Source organism: Schistocerca cancellata, chromosome 10, assembly GCF_023864275.1.
Source record: "Schistocerca cancellata isolate TAMUIC-IGC-003103 chromosome 10, iqSchCanc2.1, whole genome shotgun sequence".
Taxonomy (NCBI): domain Eukaryota; kingdom Metazoa; phylum Arthropoda; class Insecta; order Orthoptera; family Acrididae; genus Schistocerca; species Schistocerca cancellata.
Window position 1 is genome coordinate 101,916,947 of NC_064635.1, and position 20,576 is coordinate 101,937,522.

The following is a 20,576-nucleotide window of genomic DNA, read 5'->3' on the forward strand; positions in this document are numbered from 1 at the left end:
ATCACTACTCAAAGCAAAACACCCTAACGCTGGTTTTAAAAATCGCCGACGCACCACTATAATAGCGCACTGAAATATTTTCTCGATTACCATGCAAAGTTAAATAAACAAGACGTTTTTCTACCCCTTTTAAGGTTTAAAAACTAGTTCCACCGATTTGTTTATACAACTATAAATAGTGAGAACAAATGCCGTCTGTAGACCACCACGTTTACCGAGATCCTTGGATCTACAGGATTATTAAGCGTGTCCTAGACGCTCAATAATACTACGTAATAATATTATTCAATATTATTGACGTACTCCCTGACAGTTCAATAAAATTGTGCAATAAGATTGTGGTTCGAAATGTTGAAGATAGAGCTGCTGCTCATGTGATTATTGCCGTGCATTGTTGCAAGCAGAAAAGAAGTGGATGACAAATTTGGTCAAGGGCTGTCAAAGATCACTCACGAGAAATTGTTCGGAAAATTGGGGTTGAACAAAAAATCTTAACCTTGTGTGTGTTGATTGTCCAGCATCTGATATCTTACAGAAAATACATAGGCATCCCCATACACAGGCATTTCCCCACCCCTTTTCTCTCTCCTTGAAATCTGGAGTAAGATCTTTTGTTCATTGCAATATTTGTATACACTTCTAGAAGTGATTTCCCACGATCCGGCAAACCTCTCGTTTAGCCATATGTAGCAACCCGCAGCTGATCCCTGTGAGACAACACAGTTGCTTCGGGCAAGCCACCTATCGATGCACGTCACATATTGGCCGATGCCCCGCTCCTTGTGTAGGGAAATGCTACGAGATTATCAACACTTACCACTTTCGCCGAAAAAGCTTACTAATAATGATTTTCCTGTCATTAGGCCGTTACAGCAATAAACAGTGTCACACATATGTTGCATTGAAATAGATATTTAAAAGAACCCACATTACAGTATTATATTACAGTTAATAAAATACTGGTACTTTTAAGTCGTAGAGCGGGTGGGCGAGTAGCCAATCAAGCAGTGTTTGGTTAAACGCTGGTTCTGGTAAATCTTTTAAAATTTGTGAAAGGTTTCTAAGGGAACCTAGACGTCATCAGTTTAATGAAATGACGTCAGTGTTTAGTTTAATGAAATTCTGTGATTCTTCCTGCTTCCAAAAATATGTATTTTATATAGATTACTTCATCATTTTTGTGTTTAAATGCCTTTTTAAATCAGATGCAGCGCGTGTCTATTAAATGCTGTCACACTACTGTGAAACACAAAGCACTCCATCTTCAGGCCACAAGTGGCCCATCGGGACCATCCGACCACCGTGTCATCCTCGTGAAACACAAAACCTTGCCGAAAATGTTGCGGTATTTAATTTTGGGGCCGATATTACCATAGCAATCTTTAAGAACTTGTCGATTGTACAACAAGCAGGGATTTATTACAATCGATTTTTCTGTCGATACAAGTAGTTGCAGTGCTTCGTAGCCGGCACAATCAAGATATAAATGTCGATAATAAACTATAATGAGCACAGAGATTGTACAAGATTTTATTACATATAAATAATTGAATGGTGTGCACCCAAATTGAAATAAGCAAATAAAAAAATAAACCATAAAATCTTTGGCCTTTGCGTGGCGCTTAGCAGACGGCAATTGTTCTGGTGCACAATGTTTTGTGTGTAAACAAATCGGTGATAACACATCACTCGATGATTCAGGATTCAGTATGTAAAGAGGGGCAGGAAATATTTTGCTGTTAATTTAGCTTTGCACGTTGACCGAGGAAAGATATCAGTTCGCTATTATAGTAGTGTATAGGTGATTTGTAAAATTCTCGCTAAAAGTGTTTGTGTAGTGGTTTTATCTAGAAAATAATGAGAATGTGACGGGAAACAGACTTATAGTAGGACGTTATACTAAAGTGAGAATGGGGAGGAAGAGGATAAGGACGAGGAAGCGTACAGGCCCGAAAGGATTTAACCCTGTCAGCGCTAATTTTAAGTATGTAAAAGTTCTTAAAAACACTTATTAACATGATACATCCCCGCCGACGATTTGAAAACAACTCATGATTACCTGTTTTGCAGCCAGCAACCGAAACAGCAGACATATTTAAAGCGGAAACTACAGCCATATGTGAGTAGTACTCAGCAACTGGCATCAGAGTCGGATCACACATTGTCTGGTAAGAATTCTTCAGCTACTGTGACTAGTACATCTGCAGGAGCAGGTAATTGCAGATGGAGTGCTGGGCAGACAGTGTTTGAATTACAAGGCAAACGAATCTTTTATTGTATATAGTGAACTCATTTATATTAAGTAAATTTCTACACCTAGGCCTACTTCTGCTATTTCTGTATTTTCTAGTATTAGGCTTTTCTGTAGTATAGTCTGGGGTCTATGTTAAGTTCAAAGGCGAAATTTTTGTTCTAACTGGCGAAGCGAACGATTGTGAACGCGAATTAAAGGTTGTGGTGACTGATGCATCTCTAGCGTGATGTTAATATTTGTGCAGTGTTTAACATACTTTGCCATATGTAGCCCTAGCGCACTTTTTGTTACAAAAGCTAAAACTCTAGGGAAAAGTCACATTGTATTTTGATTCATATCATGTATAGGCCTATGTATGATTCATAAACTACAAAAAAGCAAGAATATACACGACATAACTTTTACAAAGCCTTGTGCATGACTGTGTTAGCATTTACTGACCCTCTGAAGCTCAGTAAGGGGAACTCAAAGAGAACTCAAACTGCTGTTAAATTTCGCATGTGCTTCTGCCTACGCAACTTCATCAGAAGGTTAAACTGTAACGGGTGTCTATTTGTTACAGATTTCCACATGTCAGGTCAACCACAACTTTTGCTGAACTGATTTGTTCATTGCTTCATTTGCTGGGCTAAAAAGTCTTATGTCTTCCATTGGCTGTTTATCAAATATGTACATGAATTTTGAACATTGTATGTGATAGTTTAGTGAACATCTCTAAAATTAGGCTACCTGACTTGGAATCACAATTCAGTATATTATACTAATTAGTCATTCATGTATTATTGTTGAGTGATGTATGATTAGTCAGTTTAGTACAATGCAGTGTGAGCTATCTCTATATTTCATGTGCTGGGCCCACTCATTAGCAATTTCTCTTTTCGCTGTACCTGTTACTCTCTAAGGAGAATTGGCAGTAAAGGGTTGCATTTGTCAAGCCCAGTGTCTGAAATTGTGGTATGTTGTGCTACTGGATACACAGAATGATCACCTCTTTTACCGCTTAGTGGTAATTTTGACTGCAGCCGTTCTATTTCTGATATTTTTAAACTAATAGCTGCACCCTGTTTTTAAGGTATCTGTGACATTATTTATCAAACAAGAACATAATTGACTGCTTGTTACCAATGCTACCATGAGTTACATAGATACAGTGGATGGGAGAAAAGATGGACAGGTTGTGCAAGGTGAGAAAGACGGATAGGTTCCACAAATGTCAGCTTGAAAGTGGCCCATCTATTGAGAGGACGAAGGGAAGCATGAATAATATTTTTTGTTCCCAATGACTATTAATAAGGAAGGGTGGAAAACGTGCTCAGTTTCTGAAAGTGTATGTTGCAAGCCAAAAGATCGTGTCATTGACCCAGTAAGATGTGGGACTTTAGCTATAATGGAACTATGTCTGCTGCTAATGTTTCATTAAGCCATCTTTTGAGTGAGACTGAAAGATTGACTGGAAAGTGTCCTCATTATGAGGCCGGCAGAGTGAGCATAGTGTGTATGAGTGCACCGCAAATTATTGTGGGAGAAATACCACACGGTTGGCAGATAAGCTCACCCCAGCCTTCACTGCACATAATTACCCCACCTCCTAGTTAAAAAGCAGATTTCCTGGGCCATCACATCCAATCCTGGTACTGCTGATCCCTCCAAAAACCAACTTCGGACTACACCATTGGTGACTCAGTATTATCCTGGTGTGGAATACATGTTAATCAGCTACTTTAACAGGACCATGAATGCCCTGAAATGAGATTCATTCTGTCTGAAATTTTGTACACCACACGTAGAATATCTTTCCGTTACCCTCTCAATCTCTGCAATATTCTTGTCAGACCCTATGCTTCTTTTGCACCCATCTTCCTTCCCTATGGCTCCTATGCCTGTGCTCGTCCCCACTGCAAGACTTGCCGTATTCACCCTCCTGCCACTACTTATAACAGTACTGTAACTGGCAAAACATATACTGTCAAAGGGAGAGCCACCTGTAAAACGACATGTCATATACCAGCTGTTATGTAAACACTGTTCGGCCTTCTACATCAACACGATTTCCACCAAATTATCAATTCGGATTAGTGAGCATAGGCAGAGGGCATGTACTATCAACCTGCAATGTCCTGTTGCAGAGAATGCGCTATAACATGACATTTGTACATCAGTGCCTGTTTCAGCACAAGTGCCATCTGGATTCTTCACGAAGTTTCTCAGAGCTCCACAGGTGGGAACCAGCACTATGGTTCTTGCCACCCACCTGGCCTTAATTTATGTTAATTTATTCTGTCTTAGCATTTCTTCACTGTAACTACACTTTGCATCATTATGCTTTAGTTTCCTACATCTTTCATTGTCTTTCCCATCTATTTTTCACCGTCCCCCTCCCAACTCTGATACATAAAATGCACTTAGCTTCAAATGCAGAAAACAAATTACTGCACGGTACTCCACTATACTGGCACAATTTTGTTTTGGCTCCTCTTCTGGCATGCAACGGTTTTGTGGCATGATGATTTAAGTGTGTAACAGGACTGCAGCATGAATCTGCAAACAAATAAAAAACTTTCTTTTCAGAGTGATAATAAGTAATTAGTGTCTGCACCTCAAATGCTTGTTATGTTCTTTCAATGCTTTTACCTTAGCATATTACCAATGTTCATACCAACTGCCTAAATGCAACAAATGTGGCACATAACAGTGACTCCCCCGTTTGCCAAACATTCTCATACATCTTTCTCGTTCCAGCTGATTGCGGATCTTATATTATCTGTGCTTTGGTGTGACGGTGTGATTCTAGACCTACTTCTGCGATTGAGCCTAGAGTCCTATCTTTTGATAGCATTTTGTTCAATAAAGTCAAAACTTGACTTCTTATCCGTGGGTATGACAACCATCCTTCCCTAATCCTTTTGATTCTCTAATGGCCTTGTCATCAGAGGAATCTTAAACTTCATTCTTCCTTCCTGCCGTCTTTTCAGTTTCCTCATCCAGTTATGTGCAACTTTTTGACACCACTGTATGTTATAGGTGTTCTGTGCCACTGGGAACTCTTTTTTATGTGAATTTCATATGATCGTCATGCACTAAATAAATTGCTAAATGCTACTTTTTTATTTTTTAGGAAGTACAACTACTCCGAAGGAAGCGATAGAAGTGGACCCTACGGATGAAGTGCTAAATGTGAAACATACAAATGAAGCAATAGTTGTGGACCTTACTAAAGAAGTGACAGAAGTGGAGAGTACAAATGAAGTGATAGAGGTGAACACTACAAATGCAGCCGAGCTACTCGATACACAACCCCGTATTCTGTCAGATACCTCACCTGATCTCTGGCATAAAGTTACCGTAAGTAACACACTTGTGCATCGTATTGTGTGCAGAGTGACATTCCAAGTCAGTAAATAAAGGAACAAGACTGGTAGTGTAGCACTCCATCTGCCAACAGCAGCTGCCATTCTAAAATTTCAAGAACCTGAACTATGGGCTAAAACTGTAATTGGACTATATATTTCTTTATTGTCTTTTGTAACAAAACTGCATTAGTGATATTGATGATGGGTGATGACAGTGTATGACCTTTCAGTTTTCAAATATGTATAAAGTGTCCAGAATGAGATTTTCACTCTGCAGCGGAGTGTGCGCTGATATGAAACTTCCTGCCAGATTAAAACTGTGTGCCCGACCGAGACTCGAACTCAGGACCTTTGCCTGGTAGAACACTTGCCTGCGAAAGGCAAAGGTCCCGAGTTCGAGTCTCGGTCGGGCACACAGTTTTAATCTGCCAGGAAGTTTCATGTATAAAGTGTGTTTTAATAGAAGTAAACTGTGCAACAAAAAAAAAAAAAAAAAAAAAAAAAAAAAAAAAAAAAAAAAAAAAAAAAAAACATTTCCTCCAAATACATATAATGAAGACATCAAATTATACTTATGGTAAAAGGATAAGCCACATCTTGTTTCCGTGAAGAAAGTAAAATTGTGAACAGAAATCAGTCAATTTGTAAAAATGTATCTGAACTTAAATTGTTAACCACCAAATTAGCTAGTAAGTAAGTAATTTGCACAGAAATCTAACATTTTGTGAATAATTCTCACAGTTTAGAACATAACAAAGAATTGTGCTGTATTTTGGCAAAATACTTGGAAATTACAATAATCGTAGCTCAACTTTGGAGCGAAAGAATGAAGCATCCATAATAAGGTCATACTAGTAGTTGCAATTGGCAACAATAATAGAATGATTAAATAAATTCCTGGTAGGAATATATGTTTAGTTCATTTGAACAAAATGAAAGAAAATATGAATCTGATAGCGTAAGATGCTGTTGGAAAGGCGCACGATTAAAGAAGAGAGAGAAAATATGAGTGTGCATTCCTATATAGAACAAAATACAGATGGAAATGATACACCACTCTTATTATTCTGGGCATGCATATTCGCTGACTTGCAGTGCAGTTCATTGACTCAGTGGTTAAATTAAATCTTTAAACCTTAATATTCCGATAGAAAAAGAAAATGGTATGTTATTACGTTGTGGGCAGGGCACAATATTATATCATTCTGCACAGAACATAGTCAAAGACACTGCTTCTTTGGGTTATCAGATTTTGTCTCATCCCTGCATTCTCCTGACACAGCACCTGATGACTTCATTCTCTTTCCTTAGATGCATAAACTGTTGTGTGGCAGGCATTTCCAGAATGATAGTGAGATAATTTTTAGTTTAAAAGTTTACCAAAAAGTCTAAGTGCGGACTTCTGCAATAAATTTCTCCAGCAAGTCATTCACCATAGGGAAAAATGTGTCCCATTGGGGGAGGGTGAATACATAGAGGAGGACTTGACACCGTGGTCTCACCTCTAATTTTTGTGGTGATAATTAAAACTTTGACACAAAAATATTTTAGAACTCATTTACAGAAACACACCAGAAGCAGTGACAGTAATCAATCTAGTTTCTTCTCACATATAAAAGACCAGCACCACACTGCTTAGAAAATTGAAACTGCATTACAAATACTACATTGGATAGCTGACAATTTTCACAACACATCAGAAGAAGAAAATTTTCAACTCTCAGTTATTAACACTTAATAAAATCATTTACTATTATAGATATGTACGTCACACCATAAAGATGATTGATGGAAATAATAAAGACATCCAAGAAATCTACATACAACTTAACAACCTACATCCCAAAATCAAATTTACCATGGTAATACAAACAGAAAATTGAATAAATTACCATGGCCTCAAATTTAGCAAAAACGACAATGACTAAACATTTGCACGGTTGCCACAAGTTCTGGAAGTCAGGGAATTTCAGAAGTGTCAGGGAGATATCAGTGAAATTTGAAAAAAAGATAAACACTGGAAAAATCTCGTTTTTGTCTCATTAGATGAAATGGTTTGTTTACTGAGATGTCATACATTGTCACTGGCTGTACGCAGCTAAGAACATGCGCTGCTTCCCTATTCTCCCATTCTTATTGCTTCTCCCCTTCCTACCACCCCCTGCGGGTTCGGGGTTAAGAATAGGCCCGCAGTATTCCTGCCTGTCGTAAGAGGCGACTAAAAGGAGTCTCAAACTTTTTGGCCTTAATGTGATGGTCCCCTAAGGGGTTTAACCACTACCTTTCAAAATTTTCTGTTAGTGCGTACCATTTGGGGAAGGATGCCTTACGTGGTGTATTATATATCCATCTTGCCCTAAGATCTGGCACACCCGATATTGTCCTGGAGTTGGACTTCCATCGAGCTTCCGGCCACATAGGCAGCAATGTGTTCCGGGTAGCATACGTTCCCTCCATCGTGCACTTCCATCTTTGCCTTCGTGATGTACATGGATATTTCGACACCCGACATCCAGCACGGTAGCCAGTCCGTTGTGGTGGGGTCATCATGTACCCTCTTGGTGGTAGCCCCCTGACTACACAGGGATCACACTGCTGATGCCTGAGCTGGTACATCCCCATGTATGCCGAGGAGTAGATGCCTATCTCTCTGGGACATCGGGACTCCTGGCAAAGGCCATCCTGCCAGGTGGTCTTTGCTGTGGCTGGGTGGTGCCCGTGGGGAGAGCCCCTGGATAGAGTGGATGGCATCAGGGCGGATGACCCGCAATGAAGCGTGGTACATCATCTCTCGCTGGTGGGCCTCCACCGGCAGTCTCTAAGCGATCGAGGTCTAACCTCAACGGCAAACAATTCAATCCAAGATCATTTCCCTCCCTGGCCACTCCATGGGAGGAACGCATGGCTAAAGACAGCAGTGGAGATTATTCACCCCGGTACCTTGTCTGTACACAGGTCGATGGTGAATCTTTTATGCCAACCAAGCCTCAGTTTTTTGTGGAGCATTTAGAGGACAAGTTCGGGGAGGTGGAGGGTTTGTCCAAAATGCGCTCTGGGTCGGTTCTCATCAAAACAGCATCCTCTGCCCAGTCACGGAGGTTGCTCACTTGTGACAAGTTGGGGGATGTTTCCGTCACCATCACTCCCCATCAAAGTTTAAACATGGTCCAGGGTATTATATTCCACAGGGATCTTCTACTGCAGTCCGACGATGAACTATGCGCCAATCTAGAACGACGAGGTGTTCACTTCGTCCGGCGCGTCCATCGGGGTCCGAGGGATAATCAGGTAGCCACCGGTGCCTTCATCTTGGCCTTCGAAGGTGATGTTTTATCCGAAAAGGTCAAGGTGATGGTTTACCGCTGTGATGTGAAGCCATATATCCCTCCTCCGATGCAGTGTTTTAAATGCTGGAAGTTTGGGCACATGTCATCCCGCTGTACTTCCGGCATCACATATCGAGATTGTGGACGTCCTTCACATCCCAATACTCCATGTGCTCCGCCTCCCATCTGTGTTAACTGTGGAGAACACCATTCCCCCTGCTCGCCGGACTGTATGATCTTCCAGAAAGAACGGAAGATAATGGAATATAAAACCCTGGACCGCCTGACCTACTCTGAGGCTAGGCGGAAATATGAGAGGCTCCATCCTGTGCCAGTGACGTCAACGTACGCCGCTACTGCAACGACGGTTCTTCCATCTCCTGTGTTGTCCCGTACGGTAGGTTCTATGATTGGTCAGAATCCAACAGCCCCCTTGATTGTGGGGGGCACTTCACACCCTGTTGCTCCTGCTCCATCTTCTTCAGGAGCAACACCCCCCCCTCCCCACCCCAACCATTGGGGACATCAGCTCCCCCTTCCCAGCCGGAGAAGTGTAAGAGTTCTTCGGCTACTCTCACCAGGAAGGGGTCCCTTGGGGACCTCCCTTCGCAAGTTCCAACCAGTGGAAAAGCGGACACCCGCAAGTGGCTGAAACAACCACCAGTCCCTGGTCGTAGGGCCTCACGGTCGTCGTCCATCCCTGAGACTGACCCAGTGAAGCCCATGAAGGCTGAACCACCGATGGCACAGCGGGAGAAGCCGAAAAAGAAGAAAGTCCCCAAGACCAATGACATTGCGGTGGCACCCGTCCCACTACTTCCTTCGAGCTCTGGGTCCGAGGACGAGGTGGAGATTCTGGCGTCCGCTGAGGACCTCGATCTTGCCGGTCCCTCAGACGCCATGGCTAGCACTAGCACTGGTGCTCAATTGGAGGCAGCAGGTGACCCAGCGGCGTAATTTGCCTTTCCAGTCCTGTCACACCTTTCTCAGACATGGACAATACCATCCTCCAGTGGAACTGCAGCGGTTTCTTCCACCATCTAGCTGAGCTCTGCCAACTTATCAGCCTTCACCCTTTCTTCTGCATTGCTATTCAGGAAACTTGGTTTCCAGCAATGCGAACCCCCGCCCTCCGTGGCTATTGGGGTTATTATAAGAACCGGGCAGCTTATGAAAGGGTGTCTGGTGGCGTCTGCATATATGTCCTTAACTCTCTTCACAGCGAGTCTGATCCTCTACAAACAGTTTTAGAGGCTGTCGCTGTTCAGGTGTGGACGCCACAGGCTGTTACCATCTGCAGTCTTTACCTTCCACCGGATGGTGATGTCGTGCAGCATGTCCTGGCTGCGCTGATAGCCCAATTGCCGCCACCTTTCCTGTTACTGGGCGACTTCAACCCCCCTAACCCTCTGTGGGGTGGGTTGGTGGCGACAGGTCGAGGCACCACCATTGACCGTTCATTGGCACAGCTCGATCTTTCGCTTTTAATTGATGGTTCCTTCACACACTTCAGCGTGGCACATGGCACGTACTCCGCCATCGATCTTTCGATCTGCAGCCCTAGCCTCTTACTGTCTGTCGACTGGAGTGTGTATGACGGCCTGTGTGGTAATGACCACTTTCCGATCTTTCTGTCACTGCCACAGCGTCAGTCCTCTGGGCGGCCTTGCAGGTGGGCTCTGAATAAGGCTGTCTGGGACTTGTTTTCCTCCACTGCCGCTATTGAGCCTCTCTCTAGTGATGACATTGATGCGGTGGTTCAATCGGTCACCACCGGCATTGTTACTGCCACCGAATCTGCCATTCCCCGTTCTTCTGGGTCCCCTTGGCGGCAGACTGTGCCTTGGTGGTCGCCTGAGATCACTGAAGCGATTAAAGATCGCTGGCGGGCGCTCCAGCGTCACAAGCGGCATCCCTCCATCGAACACCTTATCGCCTTCAAACAGCTGCATGCGCGAGCCCGCCGCCTTATCCGCCAACGCAAGCAGGAGTGCTGGGAGCGGTATGTGTCCAGCATTGGCCTCCATGTCACTCCATCGCAGGTCTGGGCCAAGATTTGACGCGTCTATGGCTTTCAGACCCCTGTCAGCATCCCTGCGCTCTCACTGAATGGAACAGTTTGTACTGACTCTGACATCATTGCAAACCACTTGGCAGAGCATTTAGCTATGAGTTCCGCTTCTGCGATTTACCCCCTGGCCTTCCGCTCCATTAAAGAGCGGATAGAACGTCAGAGCCTTTCATTTCACAACCACCATCCAGAATCGTACAATGTTCCATTCAGTGAGTGGGAATTTAGCAGTGCCCTAGCCGCTTGCCCTGATACCGCTCCTGGGCCAGATGGCATCCACTGCCAGATGCTGAAACGCCTTTCAGTGGACTGCCAGCGACGGCTCCTCAACCTTTACAACCGTCTCTGGGTCGAGGGTGAGTTTCCGTCGCAATGGCGGGAAAGTATTGTTATCCCCATTCTGAAACCAGGCAAGAACCCTTTGGAGGTGGACAGCTACCGTCCCATTAGCCTCACCAACGTTCTTTGCAAGTTGCTGGAACAGATGGTGAGCCGGCGATTGAATTGGGTTCTGGAGTCACGGGGCCTTCTGGCTCCATCTCAGGGTGGGTTCCGTAAAGGCCGCTCTGCCGCCGACAGTCTGGTGAGCCTGGAGTCGGCCATCCGTACTGCCTTTGCCCGCCGTCAGCACCTGGTCGCTGTCTTTTTCGACATGCGGAAGGTGTACAATACGACATGGCATCATCACATCCTTTCTACGCTTCATGGATGGGGTCTTCGGGGCCCTCTGCCAATCTTTATCAGAAATTTTCTGTCGTATCGTACCTTCCGTGTGCAAGTCGTGGCCTCCCATAGTTCCTCCCATGTTCAGGAGAATGGTGTGCCACAGGGATCTGTTTGAAGTGTCTGCCTGTTTTTAATAGCCATTAACGGACTCGCTGCGACGGTGGGAACGTCTGTCTCAGCGTCCTTGTATGCTGACAACTTCTGCCTTTACTACAGCTCTATTGGCATTGCAGCTGCTGAATGTCAGCTACAGGGCACTATCCGTAAGGCACAGTCTTGGGCTGTAGCTCATGGGTTCCAGTTTTCGGCAGCCAAGACCTGCGTTATGCATTTCTGCCGGCGACGTACTGTCCACCCGGAGCCGCGGCTTTATCTTGACGGCAAACTTCTTGCAGCGGTGGAATCACACAGGTTTTTGGGGGTGGTTTTCGATGCCCGGTTGACTTGGCTGCCTCATATCCGGCAGCTTAAACAGGCGTGTTGGCGGCATCTAAATGCTCTGCGATGCTTGAGCCACACCCGCTGGGGCGCCGACCGATCTACCCTGGTATGGCTCTACCAGGCATTAATCCAGTCCCGTCTGGATTATGGGAGCCTGGCTTATGGCTCGGCATCCCCATCTGTGTCGCGGGTGCTGGACCCAATCCTCCACAGCGGGATACGCCTTGCCACTGGTGCTTTCCGGACCAGCCCAGTGGACAGCATACTTGCGGAGGCAGATGTCCCTCCATTGCGGTTAAGGTGCCAAAATTTACTGGCCGCTTATGCTGCCCATGTTTTTAGCTTGCCCGGACATCCAAACTATCGTCTTCTGTTCCCGCAATCGGTCTTCCATCTGCCAGAATGTCAGCCCCGGTCAGGTTGTACGATCGCGGTCTGTGTCCAAGAGCTTCTCTCCGGGCTTAGGATTTTCACTGTTCCACCTCCTTTTCGGGCCACTTTGCGTACACCCCCATGGTGTGTTCCTCGCCCTTGCCTTCGGCTCGACTTGTCACAGAGCCCGAAGGACTCAGTCCATCCAGAGGCCTTCCGCTGCCACTTTTATTCCATCCTGGCCACGTATCAGGGCTCTGGCATTGTTTACACTGACGGCTCTATGGTTGCTGGTCGTGTCGGTTATGCGCTAACTCTAGGGGTCCATTCCGAACAATGTTCATTGCCGGCTGGCTGCAGCATTTACACTGCTGAGCTGGTTGCCATCTTACGTACCCTAGAGTATATCCGCTCCTGCTCAGGTGAGTCCTTCGTGATCTGTAGCAATTCCCTGAGCGGTTTATGAGCTCTCGACCAGTGTTGCCCTCGTTCTCGTCTGGTGATGGCTATCCAGGAGTCCCTGCATACTCTTGCCCGTTGCGGCCGCTCTGTGGTCTTTGTGTGGACACCAGGCCATTTTGGGATACCCGGCAATGAGAATGTTGACCGCCTGGCGAAAGAGGCCACCAGTAAACCATCTCTGGACATTGGCCTCCCGGAGACTGATTTGCGAGCAGTCCTTCGCCGAAAAGTTTTTGCGCTCTGGGACGCTGAATGGTGCGATCTAACCATGCCCAATAAACTCCGTGCTATAAAGGACACGCCGACTGTGTGGCGTTCCTCCATGCCAGCCACTCGCAGCGACTCCGTTGTCCTTTGTCTGCTCCGTATTGGCCACACCCGGGTGACGCACGGTTATTTATTCCGTCGTGAGGACCCGCCTCTCTGTCGCTGCGGGGCGGTTTTGACGGTGGTGAACATTTTATTGTCTTGTCCGCTTTAAGCTGTGCTCAGGCAGACATTTGCGCTGCCTGATACGCTCCCTGCCCTTTTAACTGATGACCCTGTTATGGCTGGCTTAGTTTTACGTTTTATTCGGGCAGGGGTTTTTTTATCATTTAATCTGAGTGTTTCTGTTTTATTTTAATGTTTTGTGTTGATTCTGGCCTTCGGCCTACGATTTTAAACTGAGTTTTTAATGTGTTCTCGGTGGTTGGCTTTTCCTTTTTATCTCTATGGTCGGCCAACCACCGTCACACTCTGTGTGATTTTAATTTGTTTTGTCTCATCTCTGTCTGAGTATTTCTTGTCCTGTGTCGTCTGACGTCTTTCCTGTTGTCCGTTTTTTCACCTCTTTGGGTGGTTTTAGTTTTTTGGAAAAAGGGACCAATGACCATAGCAGTCTGATCTCTTTAATCCCCCAACCAATCCATTAAAATCCTTCCTACCACTCCCCTCAGCTTGTAGTCAGCACTGCATCCACTTCTTGCTGCTAGCCTAGTAGATGTGGACAAGGGGCAGGGAGGTGTGAGGAGTGATTTGTTTGTAACTGATTCTCAGAGATTGTTGACACAGCAGCTGGAGACGGTGGTCATGTGTGCATGAGTCGTAATTGTGTGGGAAATACAGAAGCGTCCAATCCCGCCCGTCTGCTTTGACCCATGACGTCACAGATATGGCGGGCCGATTGGGCTGCCCTTACAGCCAACAAGCTTCGGGCCTTGAAACCTCTTCCCGTGGCTTGGACGTCCTCCTCACGCCCTTCTCGGCAGGAGGAGGTAGTTTTGGCCCGGTTAAGAATTGGACACTGCCGGTTCAGCCATCGCCATCTGCTGACGGCTGCGCCGGCGCCGTTCTGCCCATGTGGGCAATTGCTGACGGTCTGCCACATTTTAATGTCGTGTCCAGATTTTAACGCACTGCGTCTAGATCTTAATCTGCCATGTACTTTAGATGCCGTTTTAGCGGATGACGCACAAGCAGCTGCTCGTGTTCTTCGTTTTATCAATTTGACAAACCTCACTAAGGACATTTGATGATGCTGTTTTTAATCCTATGCCTGTCAGTCTGTCTTTTATTGTGTTTTCCCTTTTAGTTGTTGTTTTAAACTTGTGCCTCGCGGTGCATTCTTAATGTCGTCAGGGCGCTAATGACCATTGAAGTTGTGCGCCCTAAAACCACACACACACACACACACACACACACACACACACACACACACACACAAAAAACCAGATATGGCGGAAAAGACCATAAACCACAATTCCAATATGGTGCATATAAAATTGTTACGTACACATTATGAGGACGAAAATACATCGAAAAGCAAAAACACACACGTTCCACAAAAAGCCTAATGACACTAATGGGTCAAGTGCAGGAAATGGCTTTTGGGTGGGTGCAAACTAAATATAAACAAATTTAGACACCCACCCCCATACAAAACCATGCAAAATGACGGAAAAAACCGACATCACAAAACTCCCTAAATACCACTAAACACAATATCATCTGGAATCGGAGGACACTTCCCTTGACCTATATAACTCAACAGCAGCTCCCGATCCCATAAATTAGGACCTAACACTTCCCTTGACCTATATAGCTCAAAAACATCTCCCGATACCAATACCAACATTCGCAGCCACACATTGGGATCGAACACTTCCCTTGACCTGTTATCCTTACGACATTTTCACATACAGCCGTCCCTGGTCCGAGATGCTGGAACTTTAAGTAAGCCTCATTTCTTCACGACATACTGAACACTTCATGACTTCATCCAAAAATCCGAATAGTTGAAGAAATTTTATTAGAGACAACCCACTGTCCCCCATCATAGCTGACAACCGAAAACTGTTGACCCTGTCAGTCATATCCATACCTACCAAAGACATAAAAAAAGCAATTTACCAAAATTCACACAAGACGCCACACTCACAAACTAAACCAAAAACATCACCTAACACACCGCCAGAGATCACCACCGATCGCATCAAAACGATACCTACAAACATACCAGTCTCACAAACTAAATTCCGCGCCGTCGTGACGTCACACACCACAACAGCCTTACGTCACGGATCAAAGCTGACGGGTGGGATCGGACACTTCGGTCGACCTATTGTGTGAATGTGTGTGCGCTCTCATTTCCAGGCAAACGTTATGGCCAAAAATGTAGTTGTAAGAGTGTGATTGTCTTTTCTATGTGTCTGACTGCGGCTCTCAGTGATCATCTTTACGGTGAGCTGGTACCTATCCTCACTAGTATTGATTCTCAGAGTATTGGATCTAATCTCACCCATCAGCCGGCAGGCCAGCTCTGTTTGTGTGTAGTATAATGCGGTGATTTTTCGTGGTTTATCCGTGGACCCAGGACCGATGTGCTCCTTGGCACAGGCGATGGGTTTCAGGAATTGTGACTGTCTCACCGCAAGTACATTGTACAGTGTGGCATTTTATAGACAATTTTATTTATTGTCGTACATTTTGGCACTTTGAAAGTAGTTTATATATCAGAAAGTTTGGACAATAAGAAGAAGAAAATTGTAGCAGTCACTGGCGGTTTGTATGCTATCTACTCGTATATTTCTCCGACAATACCTGTAAAATATAGACAAATCACAGTGGGTAATAACCAACAATAACAAACATAGTAGAACCAACATTTTATTGGCAGTCACCTATAGTGTTGGTTTACAGAACTCTTCCCTGCCCGATACACTCCTTTCAAGAGGCCTACTTTTTTCTGAGGTTATTTCTGAAATCGGTGAAGGTATTTTAAATGTCTTGCAACTCCAAGGAAATGTGAATTTTTGTTTACACCTGTGGTGTGCAGGGTGCAGGACATTTGACAACCAAGCACCCAGTATACCACTGATAGTGGCAGAGGACAACTGTCAAATAAATGTCAAATCATACTCTATAGTTACGGAACTATCACATAAGTGTCAACGTGTATTTCTTATATTTTTAAATACCATATGTCATGTAATGTTTTAGAGCATTTAAACTTGTTGTTGCCTTATGTACATTTACATTTTCTAGTGATTATTGCCTTTTGTTTCCAGGTGAAACCAACAGGAGGTGACAGAGTAGCTGTTCTTTATGCCATCAACAGGCAAATTTCTCCACGGAAGCTCATTCCATATTTTGTAAGTTCATAGCTGCAGGCAGACAATACTGTCTTGTCCACCCTAATTTTTAATTTTAATGTTGTGCTTGAAAGGAATCTTTAGTGATATTGTTCGTACACTACTGACTGTAATATTTGTCCCAGCCGGCTCACAGAGGACAGTTAGTGCTGGACTTCTAAAAGAAATTCATTCTAGGCTTTAGGTAATATTTTTTAATGTTAAGACTGTGGCAGTTGTTTCTACCCAGTGCACCTGTCACTTATATACTCATGACCTTGATTTATAAGTTTAAGACTTACCAACCTGAATAGAGCCAGCAGTGCTGATTCACTTGCCTTATCAGAAACAATACAGAATATAGTTAGGAAGCTCAATCCACATAAAACTCCAGCAGTTTTAATCGCCCGTAAAAGACTTTTCCCATTTGTTCTGTAAATTTCTTCCAATTTTAACCTTAGCGTGTTTTCAAACAGTTTTCTCTTCCTGAGCAATGAATGTGAGCATAACACTGTTCCATCACATTAACACTAGAAATTCCCATGTTGGTGTAACAGGATGATTCGGTGGAATATTATGTTCCTCTTTTAAACACTTAGGCTGACAAAAAATGTTCGTAAAAACTGAAAAGATAGTTAGGTAGTTATTAAGTGAGGAACATTCCAATGTGCATGCCTTGGTTGGGTGTATGTGCAGGTGGGTGGAAAGGAAATCATCTCATCGTATCAACAAGGCGTGAGGGTGAATGCTCATCTCCACTGCTGTGGAGGCGTGCTTATGGTTTCACATTGCAGCTTGGTGGTGCCCTGGAAGTCGTGGAGAAAAGGAGTGCAGGCAAGAATGTAAAAGCTCTGACAAATATGGGAGAACTCTCATTCGGGCTGTATTGCCAAAGCAGTACATATACATGTTATTACCTTTTGTGAACTATGTTGTGTTAGCAGTTTGTACCACTGGTGTATGTAAAAGTAAATGTCCAGAGAAGAAACTGAGATTACAGTATAGAAGAGTTGTCACAAAAGTATTTACATTACTTAGTTGGTAGAACTGATCGAAACACACTTTCAGCACACACCCCAACTACAAGAGGCGATGAAGTAATACGGCACGGTTTAGTGGCACTGCATACCGGGTTCACTGAAGCAATGAATTTCAAGAATGGTGACCGCAAATTATTTGTTAAGTTGTAACACATGCAGTGGGTGACAGATCGTACAGGGAGTGGAACCCGATGACAGTGCAACACTCCATTTTGGTGTTATACGATAGGATGCAAATTAGGGGTACTAAAAGAAGAGCACTTGAATAATAAAAAATTTCAAGAATTTTGATGAAAATAATGGGAGAAGGTACGATATTGACCAGAGCAACGGAGATCTAAGCGGGCACACGCAATGATGTCACCTAGATTAATTCAAATATTTAAGAAGAAATAAATTTAATTTAATTAAGACCAAAGAAATGTTAACTGCTGTAAAGAGTTGAGAAAAGAATACTAGTTGATCAAAGCAACGGAGTCGACAGCAAAAGATATTCACATGATTAAGTAACCTTTGGCATATAAATGTAGAAGAATGTCATGAATGACAGAAGAATTCTGCGTGGCGATTTCAAGACCGTAGATGCAGCAGTGATCTGTGACAGCATCCCTGTGGCAGCTGGCCAGCACAACTACTGTGCAGCATCACTTTGCAGTGCAGTGGCCAGTAAGCTGTCAATGCAATGGCTGTGAAGCAGCTTGTCGCTGCGTCACTTAGCCCGTACATAAAGCGTAGACAGCGCTATGCGGCTAGCAGTATGCCTTCTTAGGTGAACTGTAATTATTTTGTGAAGAAACGTAAAGATGCATTTCACCGGGTTTGAATAGTTGTGTTGGAATCAAATGTCATTGTTTAAATGTGAATGAAATTTTACCCTTTGCTGTTAGTTATATGCTCATTCGGACTAGGATAATGGAAGAATTAATGGCTCTAATGAAGGCTCAAGCAGAGAAATTAAAAATTTAAATGAGTCCTCTAATAGTATTATTACTTGAGGAAAGGAATTAAAAAAAAACTTAAATACAAATTTCTCAAATTTAAAAATGCAAGAGGAGGAGATGTCTACAAAGGTAATAAAATTTTTGTATGTGTTGTGTACATAGTTCCGCGTAGTCAGCGCGTACACAACTTTCCCACTAGAGCGCGCCCCGCTAAGCACAACAGCGCAGGCGCAGCGCTCGCCCATGTCCGCACTACGAGATGGCATTGTCTTAGAGATGGACCAAATTCTGCTTCCTCCGATCCGTGTATTAATATGTAACGCAGCCAATGAGATTGCTGCTAGCGTAGAACCTTTTCTCCTCGTGGATCACACTCGCGCAGTGATACCTGAACGCTTGAGGTATTATAACGAGTGTACAGACCTCTGATTAGTCAGTCTGCATCAGCCTGTACCAGTCTGCATTTGTCTGTACCAGTCTGCATTTGTCTGTACCAGTCTGCATTAGTCTGTAGTCAAGTTTCAGTCTGCGCCTAATAAGATTACCGTATTCCTGTACATAGCCATGAAGAGAAATGTATAGACACTTTGTCAAGTATCAGAGATGTGATAATAAGATTAACGTACCAAGACCCAAAGGAACTTCAGATAGTCAATTGTAAATAGCATCAAGAACCAAGTTAAGTTATGTTTATGCTTGTTATTATTTTAATAAATGTGTGTGAAAATTAATCAAGTTCTGTTTAAAGTTGGTCACCGTCAATCTGCTACTCTAAGCGTGCAAGTGGCATTTCTATCGTCTGACCTAACGGCAGAAGATAAACACACCACAATAAGACCACGAGACATATTGTTGACACTCGCCTACTTAGTTAGAGCGACAAGTCAAATAATCTGATGGTGTGTGTACTGAAGGTCTTACAGTACACACACCACAATATGGAAGTGATCTTATTAAAGTTACCTAAGAAGTTACAAAGTGAAATAGAAAAATAATGCCATTTAGACCAGAATGAGGTTAAAGAACAGTTTAAAGAAGTAAATTCTAATGTGCAACAAATAGAGGAATTGTCGACCCAGGAATTTGGAGTTATATGTAATTAATTGGTGCCCCAAACACTTTAATTACGTTGGAGGGGTGTCTATGGTATTAGTTGAACAAAAGGTACAAAAGAAAGTTGGATCTACTAGTGCATCAAGTAATTCTTTGGACAATGCTGTAAAACACAAGAAGGAAATTCAGAAGTTATGGAAAGCATTACAAAATATCCAGAGAGAATAAGAAAATAATTGTCAGTAACACTGTGGTATCGAGTGATTTCATAGAACTGCAATTAGGAAATGGCATGAATTTATCAAAACAGTTTCCAAAATTCGGACCTGACAGACAGGTACATCCAACTTAGTTTTTGTATTTTCTAGATCATATTACAATAAAGTGTAACCCTAGCTTGTACAGGTGTGTCTATGTATGTATGTACGTACGTACATACGTACGTACATAATGTATGTGATACATTAAAGATATGCATAATGATTGGCTAAAGTAATTAAACTTTGGATTACTAAGGATGTGTAACTGTAATGACTTGTGGCTACTGCTTCTATACTTATAAAAGTTAATCTGATAATTAAAGGAAATTATTCTCGTTAATTATCCAAAGTCCAAACTAATGTAGCAAGGCCTAACGGTTTTGTATCATATTGTCAAAGTTGTGCAGAACATAAACATTAATCATTATGTCATTGCCAGAACTGTACGATATAATGTACTAAAATAAAATTGTGCTCTGCCAATAGTTGTAAAACTGCAGTTATGGAAACTCGTCGATTTTGTGGTACAGAAGGAGCTGCCGATGATCTCCAGTTGCCTGTGAATTTACTGTTCATAACTAGGATCATATATATAGAATCCTCAGATACTGATTCAGTGCTATGGTGTGTGGCCTTAAAGCAGATTTATCTTAATTGCAGGAAAACACT

At 43.4% G+C, this 20,576-nt stretch overlaps 1 protein-coding gene across 1 annotated transcript in view; it reads left to right on the top strand.

The window, feature by feature from the left end:
• Positions 1-1,502: 1,502 nt before the first annotated feature.
• Positions 1,503-20,576, top strand: part of LOC126106856 (nuclear RNA export factor 1-like) — a 169,068-nt gene continuing 149,994 nt past the window's right edge. Inside the window, exons 1-4 of the mRNA XM_049913252.1 lie at positions 1,503-1,984; positions 2,071-2,168; positions 5,370-5,596; positions 16,551-16,634. Coding sequence (XP_049769209.1) covers positions 1,911-1,984; positions 2,071-2,168; positions 5,370-5,596; positions 16,551-16,634 — 483 coding nt within the window. The 5' untranslated portion in view covers positions 1,503-1,910. The remainder of the gene's footprint in view (positions 1,985-2,070; positions 2,169-5,369; positions 5,597-16,550; positions 16,635-20,576) is intronic.